Raw genomic sequence first — 25,884 nt, forward strand, 5'->3', positions numbered from 1 at the left:
TGCTCCGGTTCACTCACCATGTTCAGGACGAGGAGGTTTTCATCATTACTTTTATCATCAGATTTATATTGAGCAAAGACAAAGATTTAAAAAAAATTGTCAACAACTTAAAAGAAAACACCCACAAACACTTTTTAAATTTTTTTATTTGGATAGGTGGGCCGTCCCGTGTAACGTTCGGATTTATTTCAGAGGCATTACTCAATAACGACTTCAATAACCCGGAAGAGACATTTTATGGGAATTAGCCTCAATAAACTAAGCCTTTAAGAGCTGAAACCGTTCACACCACAGTCACCTGAGCCAAGCGGGATCAATTTGCCAAAAACGAAATCAGGAAAACAAATCAGCCGATGTTCCTCTGAGGTAATCTTCCTCATTGGGATGCAGCTCGACTCTGAACTCCAAACACATGCTGATGACTTATTTCTTTCCCCTGCTGCCACGCAAGGAAAAACAGACAAATCGCACTTTAATTGCTCCCTGGATGAAACGTTTAGGTTACTTATTTAATTAACTTCACAACATCTCTGGGAAGCTGTTTAGCAGGTCAATCGTTTTTGCCCCTTGAGGAGGAAGACAGCAGATTGGTAAACAGGCTCAAGGTAAACAGGTATGTTATGTGAATAATGCAATTGCTGCATTTTCCCATCTATATTATACGGGAGGGATTTCTTCATGATGCATTTTTTTTTCTTTTTCTTTGAGCAGCTCTGGTGCTTTCTTTCCCCTACAATATATTCCAGACGGTTTGGAGGAAAAAAGTAGAGCAGAAATTCAGCCGTGCGCAGGGTGTCTGCAGGTCAGGAAGCTCTGGTGCTTCTTACACTTACTGCGGCACTTCCCAATCAAGTGGGGCAGTTTTCCTTAGGTGGATCTAAAAAAAAAAAAGAAAAAGCTGAGTCTAAATGTCTTAAAGAAGCAAAAATCTGGCTTTTAAAGCCATGATATTGAAATTCTATGAATGAATCTCATAAAGACGCGTATATAATGTAAGCGCACCACTCGGGTGTGTCTCTGTCTGTCCGGGAGTGAGCGGGAGTGATGGAACTAGTGACTTTCTGTCAGTGTCGAGGTCATTTCTCAAAACCTCCGCCCAAAGGGCCTCATGCTCCTCTCGGATTTGACCTCGGGATCCGAGCCTCACGCCACACCGGTAATGACAACATCTGCATTTTCAAATCACAAGCCCAGATGCTATTTATTTTCAGAGTCACTTGCTGACTCACTACACAAATTGCAGCAGGTGTGATCCCCCCCCCCCCACACACACACACACTCAGCATAGAATGGTGGTTACCTGAGCCACAGGACAAAGTGTGTTTTTACAGCTGTACACATAATGAGGTCTTTGGGGGCCTGTCAAGTCAACGGTTAGCTAATGTCTCAAATTGAGTGTGTACGTGTGATTGTGTGTGTGTGTGTGTGTGTGTGTGCTATTCCTGGTTAGGTAATGTCTCTCTGTGTGCCACCAACCACTCCTGGCTGTGTTATGTCATCATGACTGAGACTACACAACCTGATCAGGTAATCAAAGTGAAAGTTATTTACTTTTCTCATTTTGATGATTTCAAAAGATTGGAAGATAAAATCTGGACAATGAATCAATTTAAGTTTTCAAAGTTGTGAGCAAAAGGAATGTTTGGCAGTCGGTGACCATGAAGGATGAACATGTCCATTAGAATAGAAGGACTGTTTGTGAAAAGTTTTTTGTTTTCATTAAAAAAAAAACTTAAAAAAAGGTGCATTTGATCATCCTTTTTGTTGGAGTGTTAAATTGAATGACAATGATATACATTCTGGCACGAAAATGTGCCAATTTGTAAATGCAGTGCAGGTCAAAGGAATAAAGCCTGCTGATAGTGGTAGATTGGCATCTCAACCAAACTCAAACCGTGTAAGAGCTAGAGGAAGATTTATCCTCTGGGGAACATGGATGAAATGTAATAATATTAGTTCAACTTTTTGCACAGTCATCTTTTGGGGGATGACATCACATCCCTGAGTCAGCAGAAAGGCACTGGTTCCTCTGCGGCTGCTCCGCATCACAGTGCATCACGGGCTACTCCCTCCACTGCTCAGCCAATCAGCCTTTAAGCGTTCATGTGGAAGGAGGGGTAGGGAGGTGTTACATCCCCGTCATTAATGACTCACAGAAAACATACGTTCTGCAGTTACAGCTTTCGGCCTGTTGCTAAGCCCCCCCCCCTTATATGAAGCTGTGGAATATATATTCCGCCTGGGAGAGTCAGACCTGGTTCCAGAAGGTACATCTGGCCCTGGGGTTTGCTGGCTCAGCCGGACTGTTAAAGCTAAAGCACTTCTCACACACTTCACTTCCTTTGGACTCTCTTTCTCTCTGTTCAGTATGGAGTTTTTTTTTTTTTTTTTAAACATCTTTCTCCTTGTTGTAGTTTCAATGTAACAAGTTCAAATCTTTATAAAACCTGCGATTAAAACCGTGCTGATATTCTGTGTGACCCAAAAGATGAAACTGCAGAGGTTTGTATGGTCTCCAGCAGTAGAGATGCTGAGCCATTATTATAATAAGGAGGAAAACCATAATTAAACTCCTCCAAAAATCCCCCTTCAGTGACCACCGGTCATTTAAAAGTTCTTAAATATACCTTGTAAGTAAACATGCGGCATACACAGCACACCAAAATGAACAAGTGATTCCTGCCAAGGTAAACACGTGTTGGTTCCCAAGCCCCCTTTTCCCATTTTACACAAGGGACCCAAGAGTCTGAAACACGAGTCACTATTGCTCAAGATTTTAAAGGTTGTACAAATGCCATATTGTCATATTTTGTACCTTCTTCCCGTCTTGGTCACTTCTGCTAGCCCCGGAAAAGCTAAAAAAATACCAAATCCCCATGAAATGAGTAATTAATGCATGTGTTTTAGCCGGTGCAGGTTAACGAGTGTTTCTCACATTCAAAGGCAGAAAGGACTAAAAATAAACTACATGCCTGGTTAAAAATTAACTCTACAACAAAACGTGCAATGACATCACAGAAAAGCTTTATAATCCCCGTTGTGCAATAAGCAGGAGAGGCAATATGCATCTATGGGGTTTACATTACATTGTGTCTTTTCTTTCCCATTGTGCAAAAACCTTTGCAATAATGTGGCCTCCCCAATATTCAGCATATAGTCCGTGATTCGCGGTGCCACATGTGGGAAGAGTTTGTCTGCAGGACGTCTCTCCTCGTCATATGCAGAACAATTGTGCCGGGCAGATTGAGGGGTGTCGCATGCATGAGTAAAGCGTTCAAATCAGCACCATTTAAACCTGGACTTAATATCAATTACATTTTCATGCTTCACAGATCAGAAACAGCTGCCGTTTTACGCCTTCGTATCAAGTTTCCCACGTGAAAACCGTGCAGGATTTAGAGCAAATATTCGGTGCTTATAGCCAATACTTGTGAGGCCTGCGGGAATAAAGGATTTGGGAGGATTCTTGAAGGAGGTTCTCGTTGGGGATTACGTTTTCATAGCATCTCACAAGGGTTGTCATATTATAGCACAGAGTAAGAGAAAACATCCGTATGACTGTTTGCTGTTTTTCTCAAGCAACTCGTGCACATAAATCATATCTATTTGGACGAGGGGGAAATGCTTCCTTTATTTTTGGTTTGTAACCCACACCCTATTCAATTCTAATGCGAACTGCAACAAGAACAGATGTTAAAACAACAAAAGTGACTCTAGACAATCGACAATCTTTTGACCTTAGTGGAAGAAAACCTCCAAAATGTAATAGGTTTTAAATTAATGGCGGCTTTGTTTCCCTCAAGGGGGAAACAATGGCTCTCTGCTTTGGTAGTAAAGTAGGAACCTGACAAGAAGAAGCCTGATTTAAAAAAAAGAAGCTTTATTGAAGTTCGATGCAAACCAGTCGCATTTCATTACAACTACACACAGGTTTACAAAAACGTTTGCCTTTTTGTAAAATGCTTTTTGTTTCTCTGATATAGAAGGTCATTTGTGTTTGTATCATACGACCTAAATCTCACATATAAATCAATAGTCTGTTAACTGAGGAAAAATGTTGTTTTTTAAAATGATATTACTTGTCACGTTTACATCCATTTTTAATAAAATATGTGTTAAATGACTTTCATTAGCTTCTAACCTGCGTGCATCTTATAAGGTGAAAATATGCATATTTATTCATTTTCTTTCCATCAGTTAGATGAGAGGCGTGATATCACGTTTGAAAGATATCTCTAAATCCTATTATTTTCACAGGTTTTATCTCTTTTTTGTCAAAAACTTTAAAAAGTTAAATGGAGTCACTGTAATAAATTTAATTTGATGTCATTATAACATGTCCACACCGGATTGTAACATGCCTGCTGCCATAAACCATCTACTGGCTCCTTCTCTCTCAAGCATTAAAGTATTGTCGAGCTTCTCATCAAACGTACGGAAGGAAAACCAATAAGGGAATTTTCCAAAATGTTTTCACACGTCAACAAGACTTACGGTACTTTCTTCATTCATACAGCAACAATAAAAGCATCTTGCGTCCGATGTAAAACAAAGGTCGTCAGCGCATGAACTCAGAAGCCATGAATTCTACAAAACCTAAACGCTGCTCATAAAGTGACAGCTTTACCCAGAAGTCGAAAAAAGACGTTTTCAGAGTACCTGCTCTGGAAAACTCAAGGAGAAGCAAACTGCACACTTTTTACACCTTGAGAACCAATAACGTCAAAAAAGGATGTGAATGTGTCGTCATCATCTGGAGAGAATACGTGTTTTTTTTCAGTGCCCAGCGAAAAAGGGCATACGAGTACAGTTTGGGAAATACCACTACTTGTCTAAATTGGAGGTTAACAGCTCTCTGATTTATTACAACCTGAAATATGTCCTCTGCTTCCAATGCGTCCAACCAGACGCACGCCTAATGGATGTGTTTTTGTATATTTTTTCAGTCCTGTTATGGTAATTAAGTGTAATTTATATGTGGATGAAGCTTGTTGTCTTTGAGTTTTCTCAACATCAAACACAAAGACGCTTGGATGGAGGCAGTTTTCTTGCAACACGCCACACTATTAACATTCTGTACAAACAGGAGCCGTTTCACTTCTAAGCGACGCTTCGTTTGCCTTTTCTTCCTCCTCGTGGTTCCTCTCAGTGGATTATTGCTCATCTCCAGTCGCAATGGGTGATCCTCCTTCCATTGTCAATAACTCTTCTCTGCACTGTACACATCTGCTCTCTACTCCATCTTTTCACTGTCTCTTGGACCCAGCAGCGGGTGTCACGGGCAGTTGACTCGGTAAGACATGCCCGGATGCCCGGGGGTTCCTGCCGGTCCAGGTGGTCCTGCTGGCCCTGGTTTTCCCTTTGCTCCTGGGGGCCCAATAATGCCCGGTAGTCCTGCCTGACCTTGGATTCCTGGAGGCCCTGCAGGTCCTGGGGTGCCCTCTCTGCCGGAGACGCCAACGTCACCTTTCTGGCCCATCTCCCCACGGGGTCCTGGCGGGCCAAGAGACCCTTTAGGACCCTTTATTCCCACGCCGCCTCTATGGCCACTGGGTCCTGATTCGCCTGTTGCTCCTTTGGGCCCGACCAAACCCTTTTCCCCAGGTGTCCCACGGACACCTATGGGGCCTCGTTCCCCTTTGCTCCCGCTCAGTCCCACAGGTCCCTTTGAGCCAGTCTCACCGCGGCTCCCTTTGGGCCCCGGGGGTCCAGGTAAACCTGTCGAGGGAAGAAGGTTAAGTTAAAAATATAAAGTGTACAGTTCAAAGGACAAAAACATCCAGTTTACCTTTTAGAATGGTAAAGTTCTTTATGAGCTGGACATGGTGAACATCCACAAGCTTCATCTCCTCCATCACAATGGACAGGTTTCTGATGTCAAGATCCAATTTGGCATTTAAAAGAAAGTTTTGATGTCTCTGTGTGTCAAACCAGGAGCGGAGTACCAAGACTGTGCTGTTTAGGTCCTGCGTGAAAGAGAGGAGGGACATAAGGGTACATATATGAAGCCAACTTTTCAGCATTTTCGTCATATAATGTATGCAGAACATGGGTCATCAGCCTGAATACATTCCAAAAATGTGCTTTTAAAAGGGGATCTACTATAAAATATTCCAAAAACTAATTAAACACGTATTTGTGTGTGTTTGTTGACCTTTAGGCAAGAACACAAAAGATATTCTGTGTCTACTACCTTCAGATCTTCAGTGTGTCTGCCCATGCGACTGGCGCAGGAGGAGCTCTCGATGTCGATGTACTTGTGCATGCTCTGGACGTGGCTGACGGTGGCGTTGATGCTGGAGGAGATCGTCTCAATCTCCATGGAGATGGAGTTCAGACGACCATCCAAAGCAGAGAAACGCTCACCTGTCCGGTTCTGATAGTACCTAAGAGTTGAGGATGGTTACAGTGGGTTTTTATATACTATATATACATATATATATATATATGTATATATATAGTTACCTGGAATGGTAATGAAGGTCATGCATGTTCTCCTCGTGTTCATCCATGAAGGACGTCACGTTGTCAAGCTGCATCTGAAGGTTCATCACCTGAAGAGAAATACAGACGCGTCGTATTTCTTGACCTGTAAGAAACTTCATTCATCTTATAAAGGGTTGATCATTTAAGGCAATTTCCATTGATCTTTAATTTTTCTTTTTTTAAGAAATGTTTTCTTTGAATCAGACTAATGAAATTGCACAAGGGCAGTTTGCTCTGTGCTGCACACACACACACACACACACACACACACCTGCTGGCTGAGGTCGTAGTACACCTCATTGGACATGGCATTCCTCTGGTTGTCTGCTATGACGTTGTTCTGGAGAAAGCGTATTGTTTGGGTGGTGCTGCTGGCGTTGGATTTGATGGCGCTCAGAACCCGGCTGTAGTTCTGCCAGTCGTTAGTCAACTTCTGGAGGACCAGAGTCTCTTCGTCCGCTTTTCTCTGCAGGGCATCTATCCACATTGTGCTGGAGAGCAGAAGAAAACACACAATTATTATTTCTCTGATCTATTTGAAGCACCCAAGTAGATGTTTTTATTAAAGCATTACTATGAACGTTGATCTAAATAACTGAATGAAGACAAAGTAACTTTTCCCTGTTAATAAACCACGTGAAGGTTCAAAAATACATCATCACGCTAAAAATGTAATGCAGCAACGGAAAATTGGGTGATGAAAGCCACTGTTAAAAGTTCATAGCAGGTTATAATGGGTCATGTACCACATCTTTTCTCATTCACCTGAGAGCCACTGTGGTGTTAACCAGCTGCGCCGTAGCTTTCACGTCATACTGATCATCTGCCAGCGTCTTCATCTTCTCTTCAGTTTCCTCGATCACGTCCTTCCAACCCTCCACGCGTTCCACGTACCTCTCCAGCGACTGGTTTAGAAGTTTGATTGACACGAGGTGGTTATGCATGTCACGTGTCAGCTGGCTGCTGGTGGTCTTGAGCGTGGCCTGGGTCTGGGAGGCCTGGTCCAGGACCTGAAGGTGGACGGGGATGAAAGAAGCAGAGTTTGCAATTAAAACTGAATGAAGAGCCTATATTAGGGCATCTGTTTTACATCCTTGCACATGAATTGTCTTGGTTGAATAAAACATATTTTCGTATTTTTTGTGATACACCACACGGTACCTGCTCCTGTCCCAGTATCATTCTCTGGATGTCTTCAAACTCCTTCTTCAGCCTGCCCATCTCCTCGCTGTAGAGGGTCACATCCAGACAGCCGGAACAGTTAGACGTAGAACTCAGATCTGAGAGATGGAGTCACAGAAGAAAAAAAGGAGGTGAGAGAAGAGACGGCGAGGCAGGAAATATAATAGTTCTAGATGCCCGCACATGACATGCTTCTGGTAACCGTGAGACTTGGTGACTTTTCGGGTTTGTAGCATCAGATGAGAGTTCCCTAAATGTCACTTAATGTAATTGTAATTGTTCCAAACAGTGACTAAATGCATTATATTTGTAATATCTCACTTCTCAAGCCACAACGACTTCTTTAAGTTCCAAGAAAAATGGAGACGTGATTTTCTATGTTTCCATGACTACGGATGGAGAACAGCTTCTGAATGGGCCTTGTTTTGAGATCGGTTGAGGTCAAGAAAGAATTTCTAAACCATGAACATTTCTCAGGACCCCAAAACAACAATAAGTGACACTTGCTTTAAATTTAACCATTATTAGTTTTATTGTATGTTTCTCCATAATGAAGGGGCCCACAAGGCTCCCCAGACTCAATATAAAAAGTTACCATTGGTAAGAAATTTCTGCTACTTTACCATCCATTCCTTGTTGCACCCTGCTGATCTTCTTGTGGTAGACGGACTCCTCCTCAGACAGGTTGTGGACCCTCCTGAACACTGGAGACACACAGAAGGTTGAAAAAGTGAACACGGTTAACATAAAATGATGTGTTCTTTTTCTTGAGTTCTGGACTTACGTTTTAGTGAAGAAACACTCATCGTTGTTGTTGTTGTTGTTGTGAAAGTCAGTGTAGGTCAAAAAGTGAGTTAAGTGAGTGTGAGTTTGAGAAGTGCAAGCCTCTTTTTTAGCATCCTAACCCCCTGACTCAAGGATTGATGGCTGTCTGCCTACGGTAAACGCCTTCAGATGCACCAGTCACCTGTCCTACTGTATCATTTAAAAAAATGATGCTTAAAATGGCTCAATAGATTTAGCTAAAAGGAACAGCGGAGAGAGCTGAAAACAGTTGTTCACAAGAGAATAGAGAATCAAAGGAAAACATTGTCTGTTTTCCATGTGCACGTCATCACCACAGTTGGGATTTTCAGCCAAGTAAAATATCCTTTGTGTTTATACTTTGGTTTCCAGGGCTTCGGTGCTCAAATAGAACACAAACATGAAAACACGGGGCTGTCCTGCAATGGGATCACAGAAGCCTTGGGGACAGATTGCATCTGTACATACATACTGCTTCTGTACCTGAATGCAAACTTGTTCATGTCAGGTGGCCTTTCACATTATTCTCAACATTCCTCTCTTCTCCTGACCTCCCCGAGCGGTAGTGAAAGCAGAAGATTTATAACCTTCAAACCCAATAAAATGTGATGGCATCTGTTGGTGCAGAGCAGCTTTCAGGTAAAAAAAACGCACACAACTCCCAAGTACCTCATTCATTTGGAGTTAACACACACACACACACACACACACTTTTTTACTTCTTCTTGCTCCTCATAGTTAATGTTTTGATCAGTAAGATGATGTAACTATTGTGAAAGGCGGTTTTATTGCGTCTACACTCATACGACACACGGCGTATTTTGGGATTGGAGACTTTCACCCACCAAGTGACGCCAGCACTGCCACAGTAATGATGAGGAACGCAACAAATCCGTAGAGGACCTTGACAGCCAGCTGGAGAGAGTGACTCTGCTGACACCTCATGCAGCCACCTCTGCCTCGACCTGGAGGCACAAACAACGTCAGATGAGCTACATTTGACCTGATCAGCTGACGATCCGTAAACGTACTCATCATGCAGAATGTGCCCTTTCATTATGTTCTGATCTGTAGTGCTACAAGTACTGAATATTTCCATCAAATATTTTTTTTTTCAGTGACCCAATCAATGCCTTTGTGTACTGTATATAATGTCCCAACACCCAAGTAGTTTTGCAAGTAGTATTTTTGTTTATACAATTAATACATGTTTTTATATTGTTACATGTGAATTGATACACTACTTTAAATGAGATGTGATTAGTATTGTGTCTTTGGAGTTTAACATTGCAGACTATTTTATAACCAGATTCTGAATCTGTAAAGTTGGAACTAAATCCAATAAATGGAGTTGAGTGATATTTGGGTTCTCATCGTAGAGTCACACTCTTGCTCTATCGCCATAAGTCAACGACGTGCAACATCGCATGGCGTTATTTGTCAACTTCTGCGCATGTTTAGGTGTGTGTGTGTGTGTGTGTGTGACCTTGACCTCTAAATGAAGGCATTTCCTCCTCTCCAGTGAAATCCTCCTCTGAAAAACAAGACCAGAACAACGTAAACACTAACTTTTAGGCCCACGGCTTCCTTTTATTTTTATTGATCAGGTGACTTCCGGTACTGACAACACACTTAAATATCACTAATGCTCTAAATACCATAATCATCACGTGGCTGATGATCACGTGTCATGAACTGATTGGCATTTATGTTTCTTAGACAACAGAATCAATGCGATCATTACCTTTGAAGAGCTGGTTTTCGTAGCCCCCATAGTTGTCTGCCAAAACAGAAAGAAAGATGTTCATTGGCCAACTGAAACTGATTCTGTTGTATTTTTCTAGTATAACCATCCAAAATGTCTCCTCACAATCCCCCCCCCCCCCCCCCCCGCAGCCTTTGACTGAAGCTTTTTGCGTTGCACTGAAGACTTTAAGCACGACGCTGTTCTCTTGGCGGAAAAATAAAAAGGTGCTCAAATGTTTTCTTTGAGCCGAGCAGCTCGCTCAGGAGAACACGGCCCCCCCCCCGTGGTGTCATGAGAGGAGCTGTTGGTTTTGTGTGCTGATTCTGGAGAGAGTATTGTGCGTCTGAGGAAATTGTCGCCACAAACTCTTTGCTGGGAAAGACAAAAAAAAGAACTAAACCACAGCACCTAATACACCCCCCAAAAGGACCTAAAGAAATACATTCCCCCTCCCGTTTTAATAAGTTTATGTAGCAGTAATGAACTTCTAACACGTGCTCCACCCCCCAACTGGTACCCAGCCCCAAACCTTCATATCTAGGAATCACTCGGTCCAGTGGCGGGGGGCTGCCTGGTTCTGACTGAAAAGAGCTGCGAAGCAAATTCTTAAGAGGAAGAAAAGAGAGAGAGGGAGAGAGAGAGAGAGAGAGAGAGAGGGAGAGAGAGAGAGAGAGAGATTTGGCAGGTTGCTCAGCAGCTGAAGGAAAACAGTTGAACTCTCGTTGGGCCGCGTTGATGCTGCCAGAGGAGTCGGCCTCCAGGCAGCGTCAGCCAGCGTAAATGTTGCTGCTGTACAATACGATGCACTCTGCGTTACACATTCCACGGCACACTGACTACGGGACAGAAAATTGAGCACAGCAACAAAGAAAGAAAGACTGTGCGATGACGTTTGTGCTTGTGGAAACGTGTGGACTGAGTCTAGACAGACGTGATCGTATTTTAAAGGAATATTTAACCCAACATGTTGATGATGATTTCCCCCAGTGAGCTTAAAGCTTAGAGTCCTCAAACTCCCTGTTGGACATGAATGCAGCTTTGCATTAGCTCAAAGTCATGCATCCATCTGCTGCTCATTTATGACTAGTGAAATCCAATAATATTCACACACAGCATCTTGTGTTTATTTTTGTGAACATGGAGCTAAATGTTGGAACAGACTACGCTGTTTGTTTTGAGGATAACAAGCTGTTGGACAAGGCGGCATTTCCCATCTACAGGCAGAACAATGGTCTGGTCCTTCACTTCCACAGTGGAACCTTCAGGATTTCATCTTCGATGTCAATGCACCATTGAGCGTGCATTTACTAGTTTACAGGCCGTTTTACCTCTTCCAATGTCGTGTTTTAATTGAACTAAATCATTTCTGAATTCTAAAAGTGCATGTAAATCATGTCATATTGTTATTGTCATTTGATAACTCTGGCGTTGAGTTAAAAACGTAGAAAAGAACAAGAAAACACGTGGTGTAATTTTAAAAAAAAAACAACATGTGTGTACACTTGGCCTGCAAAGCCCACAATCAGGTGAATGTTTATTTCAATCAGCAAAGGAGCAGCTTCGGTCAGGTCTGACGCAGATATAATGATGGAGGGAGGAGAGCGTTGGAAGGGGGGGGGGGGGGGGGCGTGGTCGTCTTTTGCTTCTGTCTGCTGCTTCTATTAAAGAATGAGTAGTGCAACTAGAAACATCACATAACGTGGTCATTTTGACATTTAATCCAAACCTCGTTTCAGAGAAATTTCCCACCCTGGGTTAAAATACATTTCCAGAGGGGGCGGAACGGAATTCCTCTCATATTTTGTAATCAGATTCAAACGTTCAAACGTCAGCACAGTATTTGCCGGGAAGCTAAAATTCCCAAATACCTCCATCAGTATCCAGCCTAAAATGCCTGTACCTTATTTTTCCTTCATCGCCGCCTCCCTAAACGTGTTCTCTTCCCTCATGTTTTCCATTCTCTGTGCGGAAAGAGAAGTGTGTGTCTCGTTAGGGAGGAAGTCGACCCGTCCAACACTCACAAGCTGGGCCGAGCTGAACTGACGGCAGCAAGACACGAACGACCAGGTCCCACCTATACGGCCAGGCACCGTGGAACTACTTTTGACCCGTATAGTTCAGTCCTACTGGGCACACTCTATGTTTATACTTCCAGAAAAGGTTTTATTTTATGCTCTTATTCTTGTAAATCCCTGTTTAATTTGACCTCCTCTGGATTTGATCACTTACTGAAATATAAGGAGGCGATGAGAAAAGTATGAATATTTAGTCAAATTGACGATAGGCAACAGGTAACAGCTGGCACAATGTTTAAGGGGTTTTTTTTGTGACAAAATGGAGAAATGGGACATTTTTATGAGTGCGACCTATCTAGGTGCAAAAACCAGACACGTTTTTTTTTTTTTTTGGCACTTCATCCAGACAGTGAGGCGGACTGAGGATGGAAACTTTTGGTTGCTGTTTGTGTGCACGCCGCAGCAAGTGGGCACAACGATGCTTTTCAAGGAATTGACATTTTCAACGTATTTAACAAAAATGGAACAAAACGCCAACAGGAAATGCATTTTTAGTCGTGTGGGAATATAATTCTGTAGGAGTCGGGGTTTCCACCCCCCCCCCCCCCCCCCCATCCTCTTCTACCAGTGGACCTTTTGTGAACATAGTGCCAGGCCTGAGTCAGCCGGCCCTCAGCACCACTTCATGTCTGTGGTTGTTTCTCTTAGGGGGATTTTTGGACTTTCAAAACCCTTTTCCCATCCTGTCCCACCCTTCACTACCTCTCTGGACAAACCTCTGCCAGGGGATTTTGCAAAATGTTGGGCAACACGCCCCGGATGCCCAATAATCTCACACTGCTGAACGATACAATTCAACAAGAGTATGCCCTATCCACAAGACGATGCATGTGTTAAACACTTCGTTTGAGTTACTTTGACCCAAAGATTCCCCTCAAGAACCTGAGCAGATCTTAAGTGAAAACAGAAGTCCCAAAATGGGCCCTCCTCCAGATCAGAGTGGAGGTCTCGACCACAACTCGTAAAGCCAAACGAGTCGACCTCTCAAGTCCCCTGTTGACATCCAAGCCATTTAGGTGGGCTGTGACTGGAATGTGTGTACTGTAAAGGCCTGGTATGTTGCTGCAGACAGCGAATCTGAAGTTATGCAGGAAAATAAATGTCCTTTTATTGTGGTCAGGCGGTGAAATGGGAGATTCTCGGTCCCGATCCCATAAACACATCATATTTTCTTAGAGTAAAAGCCATTTGGACGGCGACACAGCGAGCAGCCTGGATGGGTTAAAAGAGCGTCGTTGTGCTATATTGCCTCATACTTCTCAGGATTTTTACTTTGTGTGCTTCTTACCACAACATTCCCGAGAGGAACATATAGGAATAATAACAGGTAAAGCTTTCCAAACGGATGTTATGATCCACGGGTAAAAATGTGTCGACACTTTCTGACAATTGTCTAAGGTAATAGGCAATATTTACGGTGGAATTATTTATATTGTATATTTACATGACGTGGTGTTGTCTGGCCACTCTGACCATAGACTGTCAGCCATCATCATTAAGTTGAAAACGGTTCACACAAAGTTTGAGGCAGGAATTGCCCGGAATCGCCTGGAAAATCCCACGTGTTCCAGCATTAACAAACCAAACCCAAACACACAGAAGTGTGGGAGCAAAAATAAATAAGAAACAAGAAAATGTGATATCCTGCTCCTTTCAACCCAAATTCAAAACGCTCTGAATGATGACACAGCAAAAGTGGAATTAATAACAACCACGTCTCTCCGTCTGTTCCTCTCTCTCTCTTCCACCCTTCCTTCACTCTCTGCTTCTCCTTTGCCAGCCGTACACCTGCCTCGCCCCCCCCCCCTGCACCTCCACCCTGCCCTGTTAGGAATGTATGAGGCAGCATGTTTAGATCCGTCCGGCCACGGCTGGAAACCACATTAACAGACCTCCTATATTGAGAAATGGGGTTCTTGGGAGTTGGCTTTCTGGATGGACTTAATGCCCCATCTCTCACACAATGTGATTTGATCTGATTTCCTTCTGTTTTCTACTTACTTTCACAATTAAATTCAGATAAATTCACTTCCAGCTTTCAGAAAAAGCTCCCCAAACTCATATTATACAAACAAACCCCATCAAACAACTTAATTATTAAACACTGACAGCTAAAAAATAACGACCCGAAAAGCCTAAATCTGTTTTGTATTTTTTGATCTAAAAACCACACTTCACATCCTAGGTAATAAAACCCTATCCTTGATAACATTGATGTTTGTTAAGCCCTTATTTTAAGAAGAAGAACTTGTAAATTAGATCATAAATATTACCTTGTTTGCCACCAACACGATATTATGCTAAAACCCGGAAGCGTTGAGCAAGAGTTGAAGATCATCAAATAAAGAAAACGCATTGTTCTTGTACTGTAATGTAAAGTATAAAATATATCATCATCATGTCATTACATTGTTGGACTGTTTTATTTGAACAGATTCAGATTCATATTTACATTTGAGGCTAAAAAGAAAGAGGCATCAAGTTTTTTCCATTGGATTCAAATCGACAATAATAACAAATGCATAAATGAAGCTATTCTTTTTGCCAATTACAGTTAATCAATAAATATGTCACACGAGTTGCCACACCATGTGTAGGATGTGTTCCTGCTCCCTCTGACTCAACTCTTTCCCACTGAATCCTCTCATCTCTCCTTCACTTCTTATTTCACATGTCGCCCCCCCCCCCCCCGGAACGAGCCACGGCCCTCCTCCTCCAAGGCGGTCGCGGCTCTCATTTCGCGGCGGGACTGTGAGAAATGATGAACTCAGACAGTCAGAGGAAAGGTTTGTTCTGTTTTAGGAAACGTTGCTCTGGTTTGAATGCACACAATATGTTTAAAGCTGACTAATCAAAGTCTCGCATCCAAGAACAACAAGCCGGCACTTTTCCCCACGATCCACTGCAGACGAGAAGCGTGGTCGTGGACGCTGGTGCTCTGGCAGGTGCCTGCCTCAACGCCACAAGGACGCCGCACCGTTACACTCTATTCTTGTTAGTATTTTCACACTGCAAAACAAGAGGATGGAATTCTGAAGATGCTCAGAATCAACACGGTGAAATAACCCCGGCGAAATGAGAGAAATGACTCTACCTTTCATCATTCTTCGCTCAGGAATTCCTTTACAAACAAGTGGTGGTCTTGTTTGCTGATGTGCGACTGGATGGAGGTATTATGTCCTCAGTCCTCTTCACCTTTTTTTTCCCCCCCCCCCACACAAAGCAAGCGTCCAGGATCAACAAAGGTAGTCAGCGATGTAGCTTCGGTGGCGCGCCAACTCATCGGTGAAACATTTCCAAGTTTTGCAAAGACAGCCCAAAAGTCCAAAAGTGTGTTACCATCCAGATTTAAAAAAAAAAAAAACAGTGAATGAAAAGCAAAGACTTCAGTTTTGAGGTTGCTGTTGTGAATGGGAAAACAAAAATAATAAAAATGCACCCGTGCAACCCAACTCTTATTTCTAGATGATTTAAAATATTTTTTGCAAGTCTATCGGTGCTGGAGGAGGAGTTTGAAAACATGTGTGTTTGCCTGCAGCTGCCTGGCGTCGTGCCTCTCGCATCCAGAGCCTGAAGAAACTAAACCTCCTCACACAGAAACCATGTGCAACTCTCCAGAGGGAGGGAGGAAAGAGAGAGAGATGGGAGGGGAACAAAGAAACTGGGAAATGAGGGAGGGGCTGGAAAGGGGACAGGGTGAAGAAGAAAAGGGAGGGAGGGAGGGAAGGGTCCGTGTGTTTTGTTGAAAGTCCGTTTTGTGGACGAGGTTAATTGCTAACAAATGTGTGAAAACAGTGGCGTGAGCACCTTGAACATCTCTGGCCTTGGCCTGCAAGACAGGCAAACAGTTTCAGTTACTATGACACATGTCGAGGCTAACATCAGCACTCAGCTCCGTCCCACTAACCTCAACCACCAGACTGTGTTTGACTGAACAGCAGGTGTAATATTGAGGCCTTCATTTCCTCTCCTGCACTCAACTATGACACTTTAAATCACACATGCAAACAGAAACATGAAGATCTGCGTGTATTCACGTACTCAAATCCCCAAATAATGTGCATTTTCAGGGACTTAAGCAGCGCTGGCAGCAGTACTCAGCCCATTTACTTTTACTTAATACTGTGACAGGTTAAATTTATGCATTCAAACGATTACAGTACAAAAGTAATTGCATCAAATAAGACTGAAACTACTTGAATCTCTCTGCTTTGGGGCTTCCAGCAGTGTAGGTGTTCAACAAACGGTCTACGGATGAGGAAAAGTAATATAGAGCAGCCTTTTCCAGGTCTAAAAAGACGGTGGTTGGCAATGATTCCTGCAGAAGATCATCAGAAGATCTCATAACAACATTCCCAGTGCTCCCAAACGTCTACCGTAATCCGAGCAGATAATTCCCTTTTTGACGATAACTTCTACATCTGTAGATCAAATGGCTTTGAAGCCAAATCCTTCTCTGTCCCATCTCATCCTTTACAATTTAGCTTTGCTTTTGATGCGACGGTTTGTAAAACGTGTAGAATCCAGGCGGTGATTTAATGACCAGCATCAGTCAGCTGGACTTCATCCCGAATCCGCTGGCCTTTGATCAGAATGCGAAGTTCCTTAATCATTCGTTTGATGCGCATTCCAACACACTCATACTCACGCATCCAGAAAAACGATTTGCCCTCAATTGATTCCAGAAAAGTCCAAATGTTTGATGTTTGCCTATGCTTGTAAGTCGTTCAGAACCCCCCCGACGGGCACCAATTAAACCTGGTGATAATTATGTTTTTTTTGTTTGAAGCCAGTAGAGCAGCTCATTTAGAGCTGCGTTCAGTTATTAAAATCCATGCTACTGGCTGAGGAGCCTCGTGGGTTTGAAGTCACTGGATGGCCAATTAAAAACTAGAGCAGTTTGGCACATGATGCACACACACACACACACACACACACACACACAGACACAGACAAAGCGGAGCCAGACACCAGTTTGCAAAGGGTCACGGAACAGATAATTAGTTTAGTCACACTAAAGCTCGTAAACTGTCCGCGCAAACTGAACAAGCCTCGAAGGCAGAAACTCCACATGTGCAGGACAGCTTACCTGAGTTACCGGTAACTATGGAAACAACGGTAGTAACGGTCAGCGGTTAGTAAAGCTTTTCTCGCTTCATTTGTATTTTGTGGATTTTTATAAATGAAGCCTGCAGCGTAACTTGTGTCCCCCCCCCCCTCTGGCAGGGGAGAGTAACCTAACAAACCTTGTTGTCACGTCACGTGATTTATGACAAACGCCGCAAGGTGAGCGCGCTGTGAAATTTTAGAAAACGGGAACAAATGATGCAAGCAAGGAGACGGGCGAGAATGTGCTGACATGCTATGATGGAATTAACGTGTGCAGTAAACTTGACCCTGCTAATACCAGACTAATGTTTTCACAGTGGTTCTAGTCTCTCTGTCCTCTTTATCTTGACACAGATGTTGTTGTCACTACTGTGGATTTATTTAGACCCACTGGTCCAGAAACAAGACCAAGGGTAAATAACTTATTTTTGGTCCACTCATAATAAGACTTTTTTTGTTTCTAGATCATCTACATAAGTGGGGGGAAGGAAAATAAATATCCAACTCGTAGTAAACAATTGAAAAACTGCTTTTTATGCAGTGACGGTTCTCTTGGAAGAAGAATTTACTGGAAAAAGGAACGGAGCTCCTGCCACCTAGTGTCACATTTGGAAAAGGACAACATTGGTTGTAAAAACACACTGTAACAGAGAGAGAGAGAGAGTGAAAGAAGGGGTTTACTGGAACATCCCTCCCCTCGGATGGTACGAACCTCACGTGTTTAGTTGGACTAAAATATGACTCAGGAGCATTAATAAAATCTTGGTTTCTCCTCATGTGCTACAAAACCCCGTTGTGTGTGTTTGTGTGCGCATGTTTTTGCTGTTTTTATTTGTCAATGGCTTTCACGTTACAACTCACGTTGGCACATGCTAGTTTTCAAGTCAGAAAAGTGTCATTAAAAGACACAAAGTCAAGCTTTTTTTTTTTTTTTTCAAGGACATTTGATAAAAATAAAGGATTCATTAAATATTAGTCATTTTCATTAGTAATTAACTGCCACATCCTTTTGTTTAAACCTTTCCATAGTTTTACAAAAAGAAACCAATGTTAGAAATGGTGGGTTGCTCGAGCCGGACAAGGTGTAGTCACTTCATTTAGGAGCTGCGCTGCATCCTTATGTCATCGTTGAATTGCTCACTGACATTTCTAACTAGGACTCATAGTAGAGCCTTTGTTCCTGAACTCCATAACACTTTACATGATTGAAGCAGTATGTCGTATCTGAACCATTACGAAAACCCTTTGAAAAATACACCCACTGAAAAAAAATAGAATTTTGATTTCATTATTATAATAAAAAGTGAAATGACTTTCAGTTGATGAGCATCAAGTCAAGCAGAATTAAAGCATCATAACTACGGGAAAACGCATTCAGATTTCAAAATAAAGGTACTAAATAGATTAATACCCAAAGGTGATTGAGTAACTCTTTATGATTGGTAGAAAAACTCTAATAAAAGTACAATTAGACGTTTTATATGTTATATTTATATATATATATATATATTATATATAGTATTTTTACCTGTTTGTATTAGTATCTCTAAAAGCATCTAAAATTAAAAAAATAAAGGTTACTTCCTCTACAACTCCCTTTTTGCCTACAATGTGGCCGTTTTTGCCCAAAATGTATTGCTGAAAAAAAACGATTTATTTTGAAGGGTTGTACAGGAATGTTGTTTTTGTTTTGCTGCAGCTGAGTCACAGGTCTTCCCGTTATCCGCTGCTCTAAGAACCATCCGCACAGACTCTGGATCAGCTTCAGACGGTCTGGAGTTAACAGACGGAGAGGTGAGTCACAGGGCTTTTATTTTTTTTGAGAATCTGCAGCTCGGTGATGATTACAGGAAAACTGCCCTCTTCTATTGGTCATGATATTATTTTGTTTAAAGAGAATAGAATGCAGTGCAATGCATTTTTAGTCTCAGGTTGAGAAATGTCTAGATTACTGACTACAATGTGGATGTATAGGTGTGTGTTTGTTGTATTTACTTTCACCTTTGAAATGTGGTCTCCTGAGTGTTTTTCCGTGTGCAGACTTCATGGCTCACAGCGCAGCGGTTGTTTTTATTGCTTACTCATGGGTGTGACCTCAATCTTTGGATCAAAACAACTGGATTAGGGTAGATGCCATCATACGGTTGCTTTGCACTCACACTTTAAGCCAGGCACACGCAGCAGCAAAACAGACTTTATTAATAGAAATATTTCATACAGAACCGGTGTGTGTTGGGTCCAGGATTATAGAATTGAAAGAAATTACTGTCAGGTATGAAATGATATTAGTCCTCCAGATGTATCCTGTAGGAACGGCTATTTGCAATGTTAGCAGTTCTAAAAATGGAAAAGGTTTAGAGCTCGGCCTAATTTCTCTGCAACCACATGACAGGTGAATCCTTAGGGCTCAGAAATCTCCAAACACCTAAAATGAGGACACGATCACATGTGACCGTGTCCTCATTTGTAGCAAATGGAGCCAAAATGATATGAGATTAGATCACTGTTTTGTTAACTCCTTTAGCTTCAAAACAGAAGCAGAAGGGAATTGATCAATAATGAAAACAAGCATCTGCTGATCAATGCTTTTTATAGATATAAAGGTATTTAACATATTGCAGCTCAATAAGGATATCATACAATTTTATAGAATTAATTCACATAGCAGCACATTGGTAAGTAAACAGTGAAGTTAGGAATGAAATAAATGATTAATTGATTATTACATAATCCTTGCTGATCAATTATGCAATTAATCCCCCAAACCTCTCAGTCCATGTGGAAGTAGTGTTTTATTATAATATTTGTGAAGGATGTGCAACACACATACACTATCCTGGAATATCAATAGTGTGAAATGCGTACGCCACATTGTAGCCTAACATGTTAAATTTAGACAAAATACTAATTTAGTATTAATATATTGATCATGAAGTGAATATGGAATGTTTCCCAATGTAGGATAATCACGTTTTAGATGTGGATACAATCAAAACTTCATGAAGTTTGACTACGTTTTTCTTCATGAGCTGAGACTGAACTTTCTAGAAGGCCGGGAGGAGGGGGGGGGGGGGCACATCTGCAAAGTTGGTCTGCTGGTATTCTTTCAGTTGTGTAACCAGGACATGCAGCTGCCGGTCAGCAAACAAAGTAGCTGGACATCTGCAGTCTCCTCTTCGTCCTTCACTCGTCCCCCCCCCCCGACCTTCATCTGTCTGTTGAACTCTGCCGGCTGACTTTTGTCTTTATTGCTTTTTGTTTCTTCCATCTGCGCCTCAACCCTTACTCATTCGGGGTTTTTGTTCTCATGAAAAAGAGTCCGCTGGCATTCTGTGACAGATTTACCGTCACGTGAATAATGACCTCATTGTGTAAGTTTGCTGCAGTGTTTTTGTTGAGCTCATGCAGTACAGTCAAAGAGGCGAAAGTGGGACAGATATTTCAGTTCTCGGGTGGGCACTGGGCCATTTCTTCTGTTTAGCACTGCAGTTGTGCAGGCATTGAGAGAGGATGTACCATTACACATTGACTTAATATAATAGTCGACATTCAACACAGAGATCACCTCTTTTGTATTTTACCAACAATTTTAAAGGCATTTTAAAGGGTCCAGTTTTCCAGGCTTTTGCTTCTAAAATGTAGCTCAAGAGACACGTGCCAACAAGGTGGTCAAAAGGGCCTCAAACAAACAATAATATTCATACAAAGAGACCGGAAAACAGCTACAAAGAAGCACAAAGAGACCCAATTATTCACAGCAAACTATAAGGAGACTTGTAATGAATGCAAATGATCATGAGGAGATGCCAAATGATTACAAAAAAAGGGCAACCACAGAGACATGTGTGATAAAGATATAGAAAACACTAATATGAGAGAATATTAGACTTATATCCCCCAAATGAAGGAAGATGTTTGTTGCTCCTCATTTCTGTTTCCCCCTCAAGTTGAACACAACTTAATCCTGCTGGTCCATGACACTTCTTTCCTGCTGCGTAGGTCTCTCTTTCCAGCTTGTGTCTCCCCCTGGAGGAGAAAGAGGGACATTACAACAACATCAACACAAAGCCAGGGGTCAAATGCAACCTGGATGTCCGTGTTTCTCCTTCTCAGGTTATTTTTCTCACCATTGCCTGCTGGCCCCTTGAGAGTCAGAGAGGATGTTAATGATGATGATGATGATGAAGAAGAAGGGTTCCAAGTCTCTGGCTGTGATGGCTCTCCTTCTGGCCTCGGTCAGCTGCAGCCTTCCTCCGTCAGAAGAAGATCTTAACCGTAAGTACACAGGATATTAAGAGAAGGAAAATTGAATAAAATAATTGATAATTTTTGGTGAACTGGTCTTCAAACCCAACTAAACATTTTGAAAACTACTAGATATGGCATGAAATAAAGGAAAAATCCCCTATAATGCTCATAAAATGATTGATATTGATATGGTATTTGAATATGAATATGATTAAAAAGAAAAGGGAAGAAAGGCATAAAAGGGCCTTTTCTTATTTTTCAAAATAAATAATATTACATATAAATGAATAATAACAAAAAGCACAAAACATATATAAGTAGGATATTTTTACTGTTATTAAAAATAAAACGTGCAAAGATTGTGTGTGAATCCACAGCTGCAGTAAATATGCCATGTTTGCTTTTGGCAGAGATCTCACTGCAGGGAGAAAAGTATCTGGATAAACAGATTGCAGCCGCCGTTAACGGGGTGAAGGAGATGAAGAGCGTGATGCAGAAATCTTCAGAGGACCACCAGAGGTTTTTGGACACTCTGGAGAAGACCAAGGAGCAGAAGGAGGTAGAAAACGTGGCCTGACGACACTTTTTGTGGGATTAAAAAGGATGGAGGATTATTATGATTATGATTATTGCTGTCAAAGCTCTCAACGGACACCGGATGCAACGATAACAACTAGCAGTGCGTTTTAAAGATCTCGCCCCTCGTCACTTGCTTCCTGTCTCACAACAGGAGGCGTTACTTGTAGCTCAGGAGATGGAGGCCAAGCTGGAGCAGCAGCAGGAGGTCTGTAACGAGACCATGAGGGCTGCGTGGGAGGAGTGTAAGCCCTGCCTGAAGAACACCTGCGTCAAGTACTACTCCCGGACATGCAGCAGCGGATCGGGACTGGTGGGACGTCAGGTCCGATCATGCGCTCGTCCTGCATCACACGCACAGGGCTTTGAATGCCTGCCTCCCATTGATTTGAGAATTCATTCACACTCCTTGTTCTTACATTTAAGGGAGTGGCCTTCATCTTTGTAAAATGTTACCTATGCTTTAGATCTAAATCATTATTTTAGTGACTTTTCTTGTCAATGCGTGAGCAAATATTTTGGAATGTGAGGGACATGCAAATGGTCAAATGTAACATTACTAGGTGGCCTGAATAGAAATGCTCCCTGGTCCTCGCTTGTCCACTCTCCCGACGAAAAGAAAAAGTTTTAGCTTCAAAGTGAGAAGTCATCCGTTTTACCTGCAGCTGGAGGAGGCGCTGAACAGAACGTCTCCCATGTCCATCTGGATCAACGGGGAGAACGTAGACGTCCTGGAGCAAGAGGGGCAGCGTCAAAGCAACGAGTTCAAGAACCTGGAGGAAAAATACACCGAGATGGCGGACGGTGTGGACAGCATATTCTCCGACAGCATGAAGGTACCGTTCACTCGTTAAAACCGACGGACGAACACTGGACACACTGGAGATACTGTAAATATGTGCAGGATTTGGGGTTATTGCAACCTCACACGCTGGCCCTTTAAATGGAGACAACCGGCGCATGAGAAACCTCAAAGGCAGTTAAAGAAATTCTGACATCCTTCATTCAAGCAAAAAATTTTTTTTAAAAAAACCTCTGATACCCCATTTTAAAGTTGCACTAATCAACATTTTGTGTTGTTGTTGTTGTTGTTGTTGTTCTGGGGGGGGTGTCTCAGGTGGCTGATCATCTGCACTACGAACCTCCAGCGTTCTATTTTCCCAATTTCCTGGGGCCGACCCGAAGCATCCGCTCTCTCTTCCAAGATCCCTTCCACGGCTTCCAGAACATGTTCTCACCCATGATGGGCATGGGCAGGAACCTCTTCAGCTCCATGGGCTCCATGATGGACATCAACTCAGACACGGCGCCTAATGAAGGTGCCTCTTCTGACTTATTCCGATTTGGACTCTTTTGAGCTTTGGTTTGAAAGGGCCGTTGATGTTAAAGTTGTGTTTTATAAAGTAAGTAGTACATTTAAGCTTAAGCTAGTGTTCTTTCGTTACATGTATCTGCGTGTAGATGGCAGCGTGAACGAGGACGTGGTCATCACCAAACCTTTTGGGGACGGCAGGATGACCTGCAGAGAGATCCGCCGCAACTCCGCCGGCTGCCTCCGATTCCGCGAAGAGTGCCAGAAGTGCAAAGACATGCAGCACATCGGTAACACGGCGCCTCAACACAGAGGCTACATGTGTGACGTGCTGCAAAACAACACCAATAAACGCACAATACGGAAGGGAAATGTGTTAAATGGGGATAGTTTAAGAAGATGTGTTAATTAACCTCCTTGTCCCTAAGCTCCTTGCGTGTGGAGACGCTTTTATTGGAGCAACACAATTAGGATTTATGCTCATTTTGGAAAACATGAAGCTTTTCACGCCACAACGAGGTCTCACTCCACAGATTGCTCCGGGCGAAGACCTCTGGAGGGCCCCCTGAAGGAGGAGCTGGAGGAGGCGTTGGCCGCGGCCGAGCGCTTCTCTCAACAGTACAACGGCCTCCTGGAGACGTTCAAAAAGCAGATGCTGGACACCTCGTCCATCCTGGACCAGCTCAACAGGGAGTTTGGCTGGGTGTCGTCCCTCAACAACAAAACCACGGACGACGTCTTCCGCGTTCAGATGGTATGGAGACCACCCCCCCGGGAGGCCTTCTGCTGCCATAATCGATCTGTTATTGATTTGTTATTATTTGTTATTAAGTGGGACATCTTTAGTTGTGTAGTCACTGAAGGAGCTTTGCTCAATCAGAAAAGAAAATTAATTCCTGACAAGTTTGTATCGAATGAATTAAAAAATGTCCTTTTTGGTGAGCGGTGTGAGGAATAATAATAATAATAATAATAATAATAGGAGAACATAAAATCCATCCATTTAAAAAAAAGCTTCCCCAATCAACTGAGGACAAACATTTGTGTATTTGTTTTCATGTTTTCATGTTTTAATGAATTATCTGTCCCATTTTCTGTCAAGTCCGTTTTCTTATTGCTTTGTTTAAGACACATTTGGGTCTGCATTAAGGCGATGACGCAACTAAAGCAAAATGTACCAAATTAACAAACTTTGAGCAGTAAAAGCCAACACATGAACCTTTCACATCAGTAGCGCAACTGTGCTATCTTCCCTAAATCTGTCCCTCTCCTGCAGGTCAACACCACAAACGCCGATGAGAAAAGTCCCGCCGGAGAGACAAACGTGTCGGTGCAGCTCTTCGATTCTCCGCCCGTGAAATTCAGCGTGCCGAGCGACATCGCCTGGAGCGACCCCAAGTTCTCCGAGGTGGTCGCCCAGGAGGCTCTGGACCGCTACAAGGAGTCCAGCGTGTGAGTGTGTGTGTGTCGAGCACGTGCGTGTTTTCCTTCCTTTGAGTACAAACTCTTCCTCTTACGGACTTTCTTCCATCTGGTGGTGTTGCTCAGTGAGTTGTTTCTTTCTTTTTTTTTTTGCTGTTGCTTAGTAGGTCGAACTTCTAACGTTGTGAAGATATCTAATGTTGTCTTGGGTCGCCTGCAGGCCTCTGGGACCTGCGTTTGAGGGGAGACGTTGAAATCATCCGTCTGATGGTCTCTGAACTCCTTCTCTTTGTTTTTGTTTTTTTTCCAGTCTGGTCAAATAAAGTCACAACAACCTGAAGACAACCTGCTGGTTCGGAGGCAAATCCTCTTCAAGGCCTGCTTTTGCAAACAACTTAGTGTAACTCCACTAACAGCTTTATATTGTCCCATTAGAGCTCCTTGTCCTGCTGTAAGAGAAGATATTCAGATGATGTAGATCTATAGTACCTTCAACACAATGTGAGCTGGGCTTGGCCTCAATACTTAATTGTTTACTGCTTCTGTTCAAAAACGGATGTAATGTTCAAAACGTCTAATAGTCTGAAAGGCTTTTCTTCTCAGCCCTTTTTAAAGCATGACGATTAAACTGATCTTTGCTGCAGTTGCCGCAGTTAAACAAAACCCAAATGTGGTTTGTTGCAAAGATTTGTAGAAGACTAAAGTTTTAGGGTGCAGGAATTTAATTGGGTAAGAATGAAATAAAAACTTTGTTTTGAGAGTATTTCGGTATTATTTGTTGGTTTTTTTAATGCGCTTACGCAGCAATACCACCCAACTTTTATCAACTAAGGCATTTCTTGTAAAATGAAGTAAATGGAGAGAATTTGGCCAAGGACAAAGCGTCAAGATTAAGAGAACTGAGGTCGTCTCTCAGAAACAGG

The 25,884-nt window shown here is 42.5% G+C and overlaps 2 protein-coding genes across 3 annotated transcripts; one reads left to right on the forward strand and one right to left on the reverse strand.

Moving 5' to 3' along the window:
- Nucleotides 1-3,858: 3,858 nt before the first annotated feature.
- Nucleotides 3,859-15,872, reverse strand: scara3 (scavenger receptor class A, member 3). Its single transcript, XM_037450306.2, is given in 13 exon segments — nt 3,859-5,284; nt 5,287-5,718; nt 5,789-5,966; nt 6,194-6,386; nt 6,466-6,554; nt 6,758-6,977; nt 7,252-7,496; nt 7,648-7,766; nt 8,292-8,372; nt 9,318-9,437; nt 9,965-10,006; nt 10,217-10,252; nt 15,389-15,872. Coding segments are annotated over 13 exon segments (1,803 nt in total). The 5' UTR covers nt 15,399-15,872; the 3' UTR covers nt 3,859-5,246.
- A 3,214-nt stretch (nt 15,873-19,086) lies between these two features.
- On the forward strand, nt 19,087-25,724 carry clu (clusterin). 2 transcript variants are annotated; one of them, XM_037449501.2, is made up of 10 exons: nt 19,087-19,197; nt 21,517-21,678; nt 22,062-22,210; nt 22,382-22,552; nt 22,893-23,063; nt 23,345-23,546; nt 23,689-23,829; nt 24,073-24,293; nt 24,816-24,991; nt 25,272-25,724. In XM_037449501.2, exons 2-10 carry the CDS (start codon nt 21,564-21,566, stop codon nt 25,282-25,284), a joined length of 1,359 nt encoding a protein of 452 aa, XP_037305398.2. In that variant the 5' UTR covers nt 19,087-19,197; nt 21,517-21,563; the 3' UTR covers nt 25,285-25,724. The 2 variants fall into 2 exon arrangements, with proteins under 2 accessions (XP_037305398.2, XP_062415431.1); XM_062559447.1 differs by lacking the exon at nt 19,087-19,197 and having other exon boundaries at nt 21,492-21,678.
- The last annotated feature ends 160 nt before the right edge of the window (nt 25,725-25,884 follow it).

The sequence above is a fragment of the Pungitius pungitius genome, chromosome 20, assembly GCF_949316345.1.
Source record: "Pungitius pungitius chromosome 20, fPunPun2.1, whole genome shotgun sequence".
NCBI lineage: Eukaryota > Metazoa > Chordata > Actinopteri > Perciformes > Gasterosteidae > Pungitius > Pungitius pungitius.

What these genes read in the sequence shown, in the direction of transcription:
- clu (XM_037449501.2), top strand. Translation starts at nt 21,564, where the DNA reads ATGTTAATGATGATGATGATGATGAAGAAGAAGGGTTCCAAGTCTCTG. An exon ending in CGGGACTGGTGGGACGTCAG is followed by an intron (nt 22,553 to 22,892) that starts GTCCGATCATGC and finishes TTTTACCTGCAG; the next exon opens with CTGGAGGAGGCGCTGAACAG. An exon ending in ACGTCTTCCGCGTTCAGATG is followed by an intron (nt 24,294 to 24,815) that starts GTATGGAGACCA and finishes CCTCTCCTGCAG; the next exon opens with GTCAACACCACAAACGCCGA.